At 30.8% G+C, this 16,962-nt stretch overlaps 1 protein-coding gene across 1 annotated transcript in view; it reads right to left on the bottom strand.

The window, feature by feature from the left end:
* Positions 1-1,210: 1,210 nt before the first annotated feature.
* The window catches only part of LOC105366622 (uncharacterized), a 55,713-nt gene continuing 39,961 nt past the window's right edge, over positions 1,211-16,962 (bottom strand). The window contains exons 2-6 of the mRNA XM_011505122.1: positions 11,718-12,219; positions 9,375-9,567; positions 6,958-7,343; positions 6,710-6,884; positions 1,211-1,309 (exon numbers count right to left, since the gene is read on the bottom strand). Of these exons, the coding sequence (XP_011503424.1) occupies positions 1,211-1,309; positions 6,710-6,884; positions 6,958-7,343; positions 9,375-9,567; positions 11,718-12,219 (1,355 nt within the window). The remainder of the gene's footprint in view (positions 1,310-6,709; positions 6,885-6,957; positions 7,344-9,374; positions 9,568-11,717; positions 12,220-16,962) is intronic.

The raw sequence follows: 16,962 nt of genomic DNA, 5'->3' as shown, positions 1-16,962 counted from the left end.
CCGGGCCTCATGCCCGGCTGGCCATGAACTTGGGAGGTCCACCCGTAGGTACGCCGTGATGGCTGATCACCCGGCCCCCCGGAGCTTCTTCGATGCATATTAAGAGGGCAATCAGGCCGGCGCTGTCCCGCCTGATTCCGATAGTGATGACGGCGAAGATCTTGGTGAGTCGCGCCGGCGCCTGGCGGTTGCTGGATTCTTCACAGTACAGGAGGTTCCCGAGCCGACGGTACCGCTGGTGACGATGCACCATCAGAAGGACGTGACCCCGCTCCTATCGCCCCGGCAGCGCCACCCCTCCCCTCTTTCCATCCACCACCCGAGCGAGCAGCAGGCTATTTCTCACTCGCTCGCCGAGGCCGATGCTGCTGATGGGGATTTTAGCAGCGACGACGACGGTGTCTAGAGCGGGGGGGGGCTCACCCGTAACGAACCCCTTCTTCACAGGCAGCATTGATGGGTTCATGTTTGACTCAACGCTGCCCAAAACCGGTAACGTCGCGCAATAAGCGGTACCGCATATTCAACTGGCTGACGTATAATGGAGCCGGGTCCGCTTCCCCCTCCATAGCTCGCGACCACCAGCTAACCCAATGGGAGGTGAACGCTGAGCACCTCTTACCCACTAGACGAGCAGAGGTCGATCCCACAGAAGGAGCATGCCAAACGCAAGCCCAAGTGTTCTAGCCTCTCACACCGGGCTGTGACCGTTGTCGATCGGATCAAGAGCGAGTCCTATAAGATCCTCGGTCTGCTGACGTTCGGTGACCGGAACCGCGAGTGGGTTGCCGTCGTAACTCGTGAGCTCGTAGCTTCGGGCATAGGCAACGATACGCGCCAGCGATGGGTCGAAGCGGCGAAGGACTGCGACCCTACGGAGCGCCGCGCAATCGTAGACTCTGTACTACATGTCCTCTTGTTGTGTGCAAATAACAGCTCCATTGACATCCGACTCGAAGGACCAAATGTTCAGAATCTCAGTCATCCAGTGGTCGATTAGACTCTGACCACCAGTTTACTGGTGGGAGAAAGGGAGGATAAGTGGAAGGGACAGTGCTTCTATTTTGTAATTAACAAGTCTGTTTTTGCAAACTTGCTGTTTGCTGCGTTTATTTTACAATTATACAGTATAATGATTCTCAGTTAATAATGAGCGTTGTTGTGATTCTTGTTGAGTTCCTTGATGATTTCCACTTGGTAGTAGCACGCACTACATGTAGAGGTAGGTAAATCTCGTAAATCTCTCTATCTCTTGGTGTAGTGCTGCATATGGTGTATTGTGATGTCTGAGAGTATGTGTGAGAGTATGCTAAGAGATAGAGATAGAGATAGAGATAGAGATAGAGATAGAGATAGAGATAGATAGAGATAGAGATAGATAGATAGATAGATAGATAGATAGATAGATAGATAGAGAGAGAGAGAGAGAGAGAGAGAGAGAGAGAGAGAGAGAGGCTCGTAGCGTGCTTGCCTTATATATCCACGCGATCGTTTAGGTAAATGGCAACAATGGATAGAGATGTTGCTATGCGAAGGCCCAATAAACATTGTCGAACATTTGAAACGATAACATTACAAATATTTGAGAATTTTCAAAGTCAAATGTTTAGAGAAATTTGAGAGCTATAGGGATCAACAAGATCCGAGAGCCAACGTTCGATCATTAATTTCGTTAATGATTATTTTTCTTCAACAGTGATTGGTAGCACTGCAAGTTTGTGTATTGATCTCACCATGGTGGTTGAAGCTGTTTTTAACGTAACCACTCTGGTCAATCCATTCTCGCCGGGCAAGTAGTGGGCTTACCATTTTGTCTACAACTGTTGTACGAGTTGTTGTATAAGTTACCATCGAGACAATCCTGAAATTGAATAGTTTCCTTGGGGATGATTCTGGAATGGCTGTAAGTGAGCTCCCAATTAGGAAATGCCCTGGTGCGAGTACCGAAATGTCTTCGGAGTCGTCACTCATTCGTTCTATTGGATCTTCTTGAGTCGAGGATTGCCTCTAACTGAGCAAGCAGAGCAGTGATCTCTCCAAAGCTAAGTAAAAGGCTTCTCCGCTTCTCATTTTCCTCCCATGCGTGGCGTAGCAGGTGGATTGAATTCCCATTGAGCACTGTCATTCGAGAGGATTTGTTGCTAAACGATAATGAATGAATATAACGTATGAGGAATGCCTCTGCGAGCAGATGAATCCATCTGTTGTATAGTGAGAGACTACCTCGAGATGTGCCGCTTATGTGGCAAAGCACGCAAAAACACAGATCCAAGCCTTGTGAGTTTTTGCTCCTCGATCCTTCCATGCCTTTATGATTAAGGGATCGGCATAATCAACACCTGTATGGGTGAAAGGTCGTGATGGTATGACTCGAGAAGGAGGTAGTTGACTCATCAATTGACGAGCTCGGACCGCCCTTTGCCGAGCACATACCACTCTGAGTATTCCATTGTTGTTTTATTTTTCTCTTAAAGTACATTACCAGTAAGAAAATGCAAAACCACGAGAAAAAGGAAATAAGCAAAACCACAAATGCTGAAGTGCCAATCGCGCAAGAAGAGGAAGGACGGATAATCCGCAGCGTCGCTACACAGCAAATATCTGTCGAAATTTTGAAGCCTCAATGTCAGTGGAGTCGTTTGACAATATACATACACGTCTATTGAGCAAATGTTAGTCCAATTTTTAATGTTTTTACAAATACATTATACGAAATAAAGAGAATTGAATGAGATATAAAAAAGGAATTAGTTGAATTTAGTACCGCATTGCCTTAATTTTTCAAAGGTAATTTAAACGAATTATAAACTTTCAATATACTTTGTATTTATTTTTACAAAAATATTATTTAAAATGCTATTATTTATAATATATATTATTATATTTATTTATTACTATTAATATATATTACTATAATATTATTATATTATTATTACTATTAATATATATTATTATATTTATAATATATATTATTTATAATATTGTTTAAAATACTATTGTTAAAATACTTTCCAAATACGAACTATTAACTCCTTAATACAAATCTGACCTAAAAATGAGTAAAAATGATAAAATATAATATTTAATTTTGAATGAAACTGTAAATAAAATTTTATGCTGTAACATAAGGATTAACTATAAATAAAGAAGAATTTATGATTTTCTATTGCAATCTATAGTTAATCGCATAGAGTAATAATATTATAATATTATATAATAATAATAATAATAATAATAATAATAATAATAATAATAATAATAATAATAATACTTTTCCAAAGAAATATAAATCAATGTTATTGAATTAAAATCTAAAATATCTAATTGTATATAATATAAACTGTAATTTGAAAAGTAATTTTTTCATTACCACGATTCTACCAAAAAATACGCGTATCAATGTTTATGACGATAATAATAACATTTGTAATTTAGTGAAAGCTTAATATAAATATCCATGATAATATTTCGTAGTGAACATTTTATGAAGTAATTTTTATAATATAAATCAATGAATGTAAATTAATAGTAATTTCAATCTTCATAAATCATGAATTTATCAAGATAGTATATAATAAATAAATGCATATTATGTTTTAATATGCATACATTGCATACAATCTTGATAAATTTATGATTATATATATATATAATATATATATATATATATATATATATATATATATATAATTTCATCAGAATCACATTTTTCTAGCTGCCGCTTTATTAAATGTTGAACAAAAAAGTTTGCCTGACATGATAAATACTCTGCTGATATTATATATTAAATTTGAAATGCATACAAAATCTAATCAACCGAACGATCTTGTCCATGTTATAATTAACAAAATTATTGAAATATTAAAAAAGTCAATGATAATTAAAATTTGTATTTAATTAATTTTATCAAATAGAAATATTTTTTCTTATATTTTTTACTGTTTTTCCTCTTTCATTTGAGTTATATCTAAAAACTAAAACTAAATTCCACGAATTAAATTATAATAATAATGAGAATTTCTATTGATATTTCGAGATTTATTTATTATATTCCATATTTTATCGTTAAAGCTCTTTTATATTCGATACATTTTACTTTCTATATAGATTATACATTAAATAATATTATAAAAGAATTAACAGTCATTTGTTGTATTAATATAAGTTCGTTGAAAATTCTTCATAAGAGTATTTTTTGTATGTAAAAATCATTGCCTTTGGGACTATTTTTATTTGAATATTTATTTTAATAATTCATTATATTTTCATTCATGAGAAGAAATAATGAAGCCTATAAAAGATAGTTGAACGAATGAAATAATATTTATATTTTCAAACATATCTGTTATTTCTAAAACCCTGTTGATATTTTTTATTGCAACACATTACTGTCCCATTACTTAAATATCATTATGCACAACAATATTATACGTTTTATCGTGCGCATATTATGTAATTTGTAAAGTAAATAAGATATTATAAAATTTTTATAATTTGTATTTATATCATTAAAAATGTTAAAAATACATTTTTTATTACATAGAGGTTAAATTCAAATAAACATATGCATTTAAATTTTGTTAAATAATTATATTCATTCTTGAAATTTTTCTAAATCTTCTTTACATATAAATCACATCATTATTATGATTAATACAACTATAGTATTTTCTGAATTTCTTTAAATGTAAATTAATGTGACCTTTTTTATTTCATCTACTTGTTAAGACATTATGGATCGTCTTTTTTTTTTTTTTTTTTTATGTAATTATGGCTAGTCTTGTAATTTTTATAATTTTATTTATTCATTTCACTTCATTTAAATTTTAAAAGAATCGATATTTATTTTTAACTGAAATTCAATATATTTAAAAGAATTCCAAAGAATTAGTGTCTTCAATGACTAAATGTGATAAACCACACTTGTAAAAAACATAAAATATTTCGTTTCACTCCAAGTGTTTTTTATCTTTTATATCTAAAACTTTAAGATCAGTGAATTTAAGAATTAATTTCTTTAAGTATATTTGAAAATATATTTTCATTATAATTTTAACAACATAATCATAATAATATATACCATTTAATATTTTGTTATTCATAATACAGAATTTAAATATTTTTTTGTTTAATTTGTATTTTTACTTCTTAATCAATTTTAATTGTTTAAAATCGTTATTCTAGTTGATTATTATTTCAGTGAAATTATATTCTAATGATTAAAGTACTGAGTTCATATCCCATAGTGTTATATAATTTTAATTTTTTATTTGTGAATTTTTTTAAATCATAGTTAATTAAGAGTCAAGTCCGTTTGTACTTATGAGCATACAGCATATTTTTTAATTCATGGGAGAAATGAAGTTCAAAGGCAAGGAGAATAGTGAGAAAAATGTAAAAGATCAAGACGAAAATAGATGGGAAGAAGGATAGAAAGAAGCAAAGAGCGAGTGGGATAAGGGGTGAAAAGCAAGTAAAAGAAATTTGGAGAGAGAGAGAGAGAGAGAGAGAGAGAGAGAGATCGATATCGCAGGATAGTGAAATTACTAAAAAGTAACGGACATACATCTCGGTTATGCAATAGGAGTTATATTTTTGCCTTGACGTCTGTCTAGAAATACCTGTCTAGTTAATATTAAAGATGTATACCAATTCATAAAAAGATACATGAAGTATCTCAATTATTCCAGTATACAAATTCTAAATGTCATGCATGTCTCCTCATATATCTATTATTTAATCCAGATAGAGAGAGAGAGAGAGAGAGAGGGAGTGTGTGTATGTGTGTGTGTGTGTGTGTGCGTGTGCGTGTGCGTGTGCGTGTGCGTGCGTGCGCGTGAAAAGATGACTATATTATGTATTGTGTATTTTACTCGACAAACAGTACTAATAAATCATTTTTTTGTTTATTTTACATGTATTTGTAAAGGTTATTTCCAAATCCAAAACTCACACTATATAAGCGTAACCAAAATATAATAAATCTACTTGTAATGGCTAATTAATTGTAATTATTAAATTATTTAAACTAAAAAATGTACATATATTAACATAATATAAAAGGTTTTTTAAATTTACAATAATTAATCACAATAATGATATTCTAATTTAATATGTTTTCAAAATTTCTGCTAATATTTTAAGTGAAGAAGAATATATATATGTATATATATATATATATACTGCGATTAAAAATTTTTAATTAAATGAAAATTTGCAAATGCCTTTTTAGATACGGCGATTGCTACTATAACAAAAAAAAAAAAAAAAAAAAAAAAAAAAAAAAAAAAAAAACATTAATTTCTATATCTATAATTTGTATGAAAATCTACGTGAAATAAATATCATCCACAGATTTACACAAATAATGCAAACGAATAATTTGATTTCATATTTTATCACTTCAAGTAAGTCACTGATATTTCAAAAGTTAATTTAAATATTTACATACAAAGAAGTACATAAATTGAGATTTAACTGAAAAGATACTACTACTACTAAGAATGAAATGAGTGTCGTGTGAACGAACGATTATAATATAAAAATATTTTAATATATTCACAATTCGAATAGCGTGATTCTAATTGGAGTGATTGTAATTTATGTTTATAAACCTACAATGAACTATATCAAGGCAATAAATATTTGATGCGATTGAAATAAAAGTTTTACGAAACTTATTAAGCGCCATAAAATCTGCTAAACTTACCTCGTTGCCTCTTTCTTTTATCCTCCTTTTCCGATTGCTGTTGGCATTTCTCCTGTTGCGCATTCTTCTTGCGACTCTTAATCGCCAAATCCAGGGGCTTTTTATTATCCCTATACATTTGTGCTTCCTCTCGTTGTTGCATCTGATAATGATGTCCTTGTTGTTGCTGTTGTTGCTGTTGTTGCTGTTGTTGCTGTTGTTGCTGTTGTTGATTCTGCTGCTGTTGCTGCTGTTGATGTTGGTGTTGCTGCTGTTGCTGTTGCTCATGATGCTGGTGATGATGACGATGATGATGATGATGATAATGACGTTGCCTCACCGCGTCAATGTCAGCGATCGTACCACTGGGATTGTTGAGGGGATGTTGATGATCGGACCAGGCGCCTGGGATACTATTGGGGATGAGGGCCTCGCGCGGACTATTGGATGGGGCCCAAGGCTCCAATGTCTCTCGTGAATGTGGAGGGTAAGTCAAAGGCCGCAGGACTGCAGCCAACAATGTATTAGTGGACGTTGGTGGGACGTTCAGCTGGTTGGTAAGGAAGGACGAGTAGGTGTGCAGCTGTTCTGGATTCTGGGCTAACAATTCCCTCGGATTGCAAGAGAATGCATCAGCTTGTGAGCCCTTCGTCGGCTGATTCTGAACGATTGGAAAACAAAAGGTACCTCACGTCAATACACGAATAATATGGCTCAAACATTATTTGTTTGATCGGAAGGTTAGTGAATTACTATTGCTGTAAGCCATACGAAATAGTAAGGCAAAAGAAAAATTGGTTATTCCGAATTTCCCCCGGTTACAAAGTCTTAAGTACAAGTTCTGTTAAAGAAATATACATAATTCCCATAAAGAGGAATTCTTTATTTCTTTAAACAACAATGGTTGTACTCTTATGGATATTATAAAAACATAAGTCATTAGAGATCGTTCATGTTATGAAAACTTAATTTGCTTGCAGTCTATGTTTTCAAGAAAATGATTAAGCAAAATTAAACCTCTTTATACTTTTGCATAAATATACGACAATTTATATTTAATAATTACTTTGAATTTGGTTTTTCTCTCTATTTTTCACATTGAAAGAACTAATATAGCAACTTAATTTTATTATATATGAATATTTAGTTGATTCGTTTAATCATAATATCTTAAATTTTAATCTAATATTTATTCTTTGAGTGTAACCTAATAACATATATCACATTTCTCTACATAAATATTAAGCGAGCTGATTTTTAAATTTAAATTTTAATATTTATGATTTTAATATAATATAAACTCCAAATTATTCTGTATCATTTAAATTTATTCTAAATTCGGATTTTTAATTTTTAGAAAAAGTAAAAAATGAACGAATCACGTTTAATAATTTCAAGTTTCCGTATTAAATTATATTATTTTTTATTAAATATATATATATATATATATATATATATATATATATATACATACATACTGTCTATTACTAATTTCCTAAAGAATGTAATATTTTATAATTATGATATTTTTAATAAAAATTTATTAGAGTATTGCAAAATATAAAAGAAAAATTTTCAACAATCAATTTTTCCCAATAAAATGCAATAATGAATTATGTCCCAGTAGACAGTTATTAGAAAAATCAATAAGCACAATTAATGAAGTGTACTATAATTTTAAATAATTTAATCAAATTAAGAATACAGTTTTTCATTTTTCATCTTTCAGAGGTAGGGGAAGTTTTAAAATGGTTTTAAATTTCTTTAATAGCATATAAAATTTAATATTATTTTATCAATGAGTCTTGGAAATTCTTTTAATATTATGCATAAATAAAACGAAATAACATTGAAAAATATAGTTTGTTTAATATAATGATCGGCAGTATATTGTATTCTATGCCCGTTTATTATAACTATAAAATAAAAATTGTAATAGACAATCACAAAAAGCAAAAGCAAATCAAATAATAGAAAAAAGTAACAAGTGTTAAAAATTATTTTTTATTTTTCAACTTTAATTAACTGTATTATTTTTATTTTGGAATGTAGTATTCAATTTTCTTTATTAATAATCAATATCTTCTGATTATTTAAAACTTTTCAATAATTTTGTAATTTACAAAGCTTAAAATTTTGAACTATAAGTTATTTAGAAAATTAATGTAGTTGAAATCCAACATTTATATATCAAATTTAATTCCCATGGATTTTCGGGCAGCTTTACTACGCAAAACAGATTGAAATTTTTTCCCATATTACTGTTTGTAATTAAATCGAAGTTATTGAACTTATAAAAGAAAACTATTGATGTTTGATTTTTGGTTCCATATGTTCCACACGTTTGATCAATTAAAAAGTATATTATTATTAAATATACTTGATTTTCTACGTATATATTAATGAATTACAATGTATTAATACAATTGCTTACAATTCCTTTAGATTGTTTATTTTAAAATAGCTAAGATTGTTAATATCATGAGAGAGAGAGAGAGAGAGAAAGCAATACCGTTTATATATATATAAATTATTAGTTGCATATAATCGAAATAAGAGAGAGAGAGAGAGAGAGAGAGAGAGAGAGAGAAAGCAATACCGTTTATATATATATAAATTATTAGTTGCATATAATCGAAATAAATTGTTAATATCATGAGAGAGAGAGAGAGAGAGAAAGCAATACCGTTTTAATAGAGTCACTGTGCGATAGGACGGGCATCGATTTGAATACATCAAAGTCCGATGACATTGTCGAGTACCCGTTCTGGTGTAATTGAACCTTTTTCTTGAGATCCAAGGCCTCGGTAACAACTTTATCGGTACTTTTAGGCGTTGCTTTTGTATGCGCCATGATTTTGTCAAACTCTTGTGCTTCACTGAAATTGGAAGAAAATAAAATCTAAAACGGAATTTTACATTTATATGTATATATATATATATATATATATAATTTTGGTACTATTATGTGAATATTCATATGTAAATATTCTTCTCGTATTACGTATTAGTTTTAGTATCTTCTAAATTTGTCAAGAAACTGTTTGTATTTAATTATGTTTGTATATGAACGTAAGTAAGTGTGAAATTATGTTGAATAAATTATTCATACAGTAATAAATGAATATTAAAATTTATTAAAATTAGGTTTTTCTTCTTTTTTTCTTTCTTATGTTTTCTATTTTAATAATGAACTAATAATATCGAATCTCATGGTAAATAATATGATTCAGCTAATTCGTACATCATTAACGCCGTTCAAAATAACGATACAAACATAATTCAACGAATTTTTTATTTAAAATAATACTGTCGATCTCGATAGCTCGCGATATTCTCTCTTATTAATAAAATTACCCGACTTGAAGAGAACGTCGATTTCGTATGGCCACATTGCGTTAAAGCTAATTTTATTTATATTTAATTGTCACGTAAGAATATAGGCCCCGACGATCCCTTCTCCCCAGCCTCTATAATACATATATAGTCATTATTACCAACTTCTCATTATTACCAACCTAATAGGATAATTATAATTTTTGCGAGCTTCTTCGACGTGCCCGGAGTCCTTCAACCTACTCAATGTCATCTGTCGATCGCGTTCGCTTCTCGTTTCACCACGCACCTCATTCATTGGCGAGCGAGCAATTTTCTTCGCGACCTTTGTCGCATGCTCGCTCATACCCGAACACGTCCTCTCTCCCAGCATCTCCTTATCCAGGAGCTCCATATTACTCTCAATCTCCTCGGAGAAACTTTGAAACGCGAAGGGGTTGCCGATATCGTTCAACCTCTTCAATACGCTTGTGTAATGATCGATGCTCCGGTCGAAGCTGTCGGTGCCCTCATTCTCCCCGAGGAAGCAGCCAGGGACGCTCATCGTCCGGCGCCTCTCGATTATCTTAGCTCTAATGTCCCGGTACTTGTTGCACAGCTGCTCGCGACGAAGAAGCCAATCGTCGTATTTGTTGCCATCGCCGTCGGGCTTGAGGCATTCGTCGACCGGCTCGTTGAAAATTGTAGTATCGCACGGGCCATCCGAGCCACGAAGAGGGCTCGACTGGAATCGATCGTTGCTCGTCTCGCTCTGGTCGTGCTCGCGATTCAGATTTCGACTAAGCTTTCGCTCCTCGTGACCTACTGGGTCGGAGCTCTCCGCCGTCGAGGGCGACATCGTGGGAATACGAATGTTCATTGGTACGGACGGCGGCTGGCTGCAAACGATCTCAATTTATTATAAAACTATTTGCTCGTGAACGTTACGAATGAGTTTCCAGGTGAATATGTATCGGTAAGGATAGGCTATAATTTAATAGACGTTATTCGAATCGATAGGTTAGTTATGACATTCCCACTCGAGAGTCCAAGTTAAATTACTTGCCAATCTCACTCAAAGCAGACGAGCCCGATCTTTTTTTAAGTATTAATTTCTTTCTGCACATCTTTCGACTTTAAATAAAAGCTTGATTTAAGTGAAGTTAAGAAGGGATAAGCGACAAGCTCGATGTTTACATCCATATTGCGATTATTAATTAATTTGTCTATCAAAATGAATTTTTACTAATTGTAAGAATATAGATATTTCCAATCGTTAAAGTGCCCCCCTCATCCTCCTCCTCCTCCTCCTCCTCCTCCTTCTCCTCCTCCTCCCCAATAAAGCCTGTGTGACTGGAAATTATAATAAAATTAGAGCAGCTGTAGCACGAGAGCGGCGTTACTTCCTTAAATCAAGATTAAGCAGCAAAGTCTCGCTCAAACGTAAAGTCCAATGATTATTAATATACTAAGAAGCTTGGCCAATCGAAATACAACAACAATAGCAATAATTATGTATTCCTGGTTAAAATATCGTTCGAGCATCACATTTCATTAATACACGCTTAATGCGATTTAGAATAATGGTAAACGACCGATATGACGAGATCAGTGAAAATAAGGGGCTAATTATGTGTCCACAAGGTCATAAGGTTTTTAATAAATAGTCGCTGAAATTAAAAAGGCAAAAATAAAGCAGTTAAGCAAAACCTACGTATCCTTTCCGAGTATGTAGTTGATAATGAATGACTTAGAAGGCATGGTTTCCCGTGGCAAACTAATTCTGTCGGTACGCGTCTCCTTGATCCCCAGCTCCGGCATCGACGGGATCACGATCTCGATGCTCTTAACCGAGCTGCTATCTCTCGATTTCTCACAAGCCATTTCGTCGAAGCTCGTTACCTCGTCCCGCGTCACGAGGGCACAATCGTCGCCAGAGTCTTTCTCGGTATCGGACTCCGCGGTCGATATCGTGCGCGCGGCCCAAGACGGCTCATCCCGGGACTTGGATATCTTTTTCAGTCTGAGTGGCGGCACCGTCTTCGCAGAGGCGAACTCCTCGCCGCTGGTTTTGATTGTGCGCGGGCACAGCGAATCACGCTGCTTGATACTGCTCGGGCTCTTCTCGGCGATGGCGTTTCGCGGGGACTCCAACGAGCCGGACTCGCCATTCCCTTGAGCTTCTTGCTGCTCACGTACATCGTACTCGGATTTATCTGCAAGTTGAAGCATTAAAATACACAGGGATTAGCACTGGAAATAGAGTGTCGGCGGCGAGTTGGTGGCTTTGTTCTTTTAAAATGACCGTTTTGATAAATAAAAGATCATTGAGATAAAGAGATAAATCGACGTATAAGAGATTATATTGATTACAATAGGTTAAATAGAGAAAAAATACACAAATCGGCATTGTCATCGACGCACGTCCATTAATTCTACATTCACTGACCTTATAACTCTATAATTAATGTTAATTCCAACTACAATTCTTATAAATTTTTAGAATTTATGAAACTTTAATAATCATTCTGTTTAAGGATTTAAAATATAATAATTTATTAACCTGAATTTCAGAGTTTCAGCTACTCGCGTGGATCAATAAAAAATGCCGTATCTATCTACCTTGATTTAATGAAAATATTTCAGTTTAAAATTAAATTTTCCTTCACAGAAGATGGACGATAAATTGGGTAATTTAAAAATAATATAGCTTAAATTATAATTAAGTTATGTATAATTTAATTATGAAATATTGGCTTGCTTAAAGTTATTAAAATAATTTTTTAGCATCGGTAACTACTTAATAAATTTCAAAAGCTTTAATTAAACTTGGTGCTATTCGTTCGATTTGATTCTATTTAAAGATAAAGCAATTCCAAAATTGTACTAATAAGTATTTGATATACTACAGTCTTTATCGCTTTTTTTTTAAGTAATAGATAATTATATATATATATAAAGAAAAATCTAAAATAATTAATACTTTACATAGTTTAAGCAATATCAACTAATAGAAATATTGATTTTACTTTAGATTATTTATATAATGTATTAAAACACGAAAAAATATTGTGTGAAAACTATAAGATTAAAGTAGTTCGTAAATTTCATATTAAAAAGTCGATATTAAATCGGTAAATACATTACTGAAATTTTATTTATACATTCATTAAAAAACGTTGAAGCTTTCTTAGTATCAAAATGAAACATAAATTTATTTTTATAACATTTTTCTTTATTGAAAATTGTCAACAAATCTAAAAAAAAAACTTTTGATGTTTCAAAATTTTCATTACAAAAAGTTAATGTAATAAATAAAATGTAATAAAATCTTAGAAATTTAGGTTTAACTACATCCCCAGTATATCTTATATCATAATTTCTTCACGAATTATTAATAAATATTAGCTGTCTATTATAAATTTAATTCAATTATTAATACAATTAATATAACATAAATATAAATAAATATGGATAATAAATAAATACACTTTATATTTTTTTATTTAATTTTAGTTCTGGATTAGTCGCCAAGAGTGTTATCCAGAAATTGCACACATTCAGAAAACTAAAGCCAAATCCCGTAACTTCGTAACTACGCTTATCTCCAATATATGTACAATGAGGCATATAAAGGATTATCTACGTTTTTTAAAACAATAGAATATCTTCATTGTTCACTATAGACTGATGTATCACTTTAAGTCAATAGTCTGACGAAATAACTTGGCTACTACTGTTTTTGAAAATTTGTCGAATAATAATATGAATTACTGGTAAGAATAATTTAGACAGGACGCTTTTCTATAATTTTTATTTGCAATGGCTTATATATTATTATATATTTACGATTACTGGATAATAATTTTTAAAGCAACCTTGTTGTATTTAGTTTTAGATATACCAATCAGTAGCTGCTAAATATCAAACAGATTTTTGAACAAATATATCGAAGGAAAAAAGTATAAATGATTGATTAAATCTATAATATCAATGATACATTATATTTACGGGAAAAAGATATATATATATATATATATATATATATATATATATATATTGTCGTTAATTAAATCGGAATAAGCAATAAAATAATAAAAAATTTTAAAATGACCCTTGTACTATAAATTATTACGTTTATAGAAGAGGTAGTTGTGACAATTAAACGTACATTTAAAAAACATGAAATATAATTAATAATATAATAAGTTAAGAATAAAAGTTGAATTTCAGTTGAAATTTATTATTTTTAAAAGTTACTTCGTTGCTTTTTTGCAAGACTATATTGACATAGTTTCATAACAAAATTACCAAAATGCTATTAACGGAAAATTGCAAATATTAAACAATTTAAGAAATCTATTGTTAAAATATTAAAATAGAATCGAGCCAGGTATTTAAAGTTTAAATAAAAGGAAGAAAATTGTAAGAAAATTATTCGTAGAAAATAAATTCAAACATTATTTAGAAATAGACTATTTACTATTCACCAAAAGTATAGTTTATTCGCCATTAGGGAAGAATAAAACTTGTAATATTGAAATATATTAATACTATGAATATTGTATACATATTATCATACTCATTTAATTAGTAATAAATTATTGTATAAAAATGCTGCTTATTTTTATATCGATATCTTTTATTATCATAATTATCATTATTTTTTCTCTTTAATTCATTACAAATAAATTTAAAGCAGTGGAACAATAAATTTATTTGTAATGAATTAAAGAGAAAAAATAATGTAATATAGTATTGATATTAAGATAAATCTATATTTTGTGTTTATGATTATATAAGATTAATCACATCCAAATGATAAATAGACTTTTTGTAATATTAATACAATGACTAATTAATTATATCTTTTCAATTGATTATTCTGCATTTCTATTAAAATTATTGTTCAACATAATCATTTATAATCGATAATAAATCCGTGTCATCAAGTTTTCTATAATTTTTCAGATAAAATAGTGCTATAGAATATGGATAATAATATGGATTAGAAATTAACTTAGAGTTAAATTTATCTGATTAATTTGATTGAGTATACCGATTGTTCAATTGAAGCAAAATAATTCATTGATATTATTGAAAACATAAGTATTATAACATAAGAAAATAAGAGATTAACTTATACCAATAATAATTCGCAAAGTATTAAAAAGCCTAACCAATATCTATAATAATTCACAATAGTTAAAAACTAATATTTAGTTATTAAATATACGATTAGCATAGTTACAAATCAATAACATCATAATGGCAGTTGATTATTTATATGCATACATTATCAACTATAATCATAAATTAAACATAAATGTACGGTTTATTTCATCAGAATAGTAATAAATAACATTTGTTCTTTTATCCTCTAGCTATATATACAGATAAATAATAAAGATAATTTCTGTACATTTAATTGTCAGATACTTACAATTTAGCTAAAAAAAGAAAAACGCTAATTGCCCGAGTATATTGTTAATAGTTCACTTTGATTTTATAAACATTGTCTATATAAGACTTACCACTTCAAAGACTAAATGAAAATGTTTTAACGCTTTTGTAAGTAAAGTGTACATACACTTCCATATGTGTAGCTATGAAATTTAGTACGCAGCAAAATCAAAATACTCTTCAAGTTATCGGAAGATAAATATCTCCATAAAACTAATACAATGAAAGAATATTATTGATGAATCCCATATATATATATATATATATGTACGTAAAAGGAAAAGGAATGATAAGCAAGTGAAATAAATGAGAGAATAAACAAGACGTTGTGCGCTTATTACTCGATGACATGTACCACATAATTGATTGTGCCAACGCTCCTGTGCCCCGATGTTTTCAGAGCAAAAGAGCAAGACAGAGAATAACGGCAAATATTGAATTTACGCCGATAATAATGACGGAGCTTTAATGATTCATCGCATTATGCGTGTGGGTTATGTACTTTTTTGTCAGATGAAATAATAGCAGTAGCCGTGTCGACTTGGATAATTGTATTTGAACACGATAACAGGTCTTTGCATATTTACGCAATCATCTTTACCTATCGCTTACTTGCTTTATCGTACTTAATAAATAGCATTTTCGCTTTTATTTTTTGTATCCATTATAAATTAAGCTCCAGTTGTGATGTCTACTAAAGCAAGTATATGAAAATTATTATAGCCTAATGAAAAACGAGCAGTGCTTCTATAATTTAACGGAATACATTTTTTTCATAGCTTTTATCTTCATATTTTATAAAACACTAAACTTATGTATCATCATGTAATAAAGGTAATAATAATGAACGAAAACTTAATGTCCCTGTTGAATTAATTTTTCTTATTATAGAACACTTTTTAACTTTAACGAGATCGTTTAATTGTTTTTTATTTTTATAGAGAAGCCTTTTCAAATAAATTCTTTATTAACTATGTATAAGATATTTTAGGCCGTTTATGTGATTCAATACAAATTAATGTAATATATACAACTCATAGTTGAAGGCATAAAATATAATGTTTATTCAAATATAAAGAAGTGCAAGGTCGAAAGGTATAATATAATCTCGAACTCCGTGAGTCTACTTTTAACACATAATATGATTTTTACTTGAACACAAATATTACGAAAGCTCGGCAAAGGATGTGTTGTTTATGATATTAGAAGCGCAGCCTCTACTCAAACGCTCTTATAGCTACCCCAATTGAATAAAATGAAGTGCATTTCTGAACTATATTGAGGGTAAATTGAGTATTACACATATTGAACTTTATGAAAGTATATATATATATATATATATATATATATATATATATATATCCTTACATGGTAAAGGTTCAATTGAAATTGTTAATTTTATTCTAGTGAAAGAAATATCTATTGAGAACTGAAGAACCCAATTGAATGTAATAATAAATATTGAATTTATTGGCTTTTGCGCGGTTCATTACGAT

The sequence above is a fragment of the Ceratosolen solmsi genome, unplaced genomic scaffold (genome assembly GCF_000503995.2).
Source record: "Ceratosolen solmsi marchali unplaced genomic scaffold, CerSol_1.0 scaffold16, whole genome shotgun sequence".
Taxonomy (NCBI): Eukaryota; Metazoa; Arthropoda; class Insecta; order Hymenoptera; family Agaonidae; genus Ceratosolen; species Ceratosolen solmsi.
This window is presented reverse-complemented; position numbering and strand designations above follow the sequence as displayed.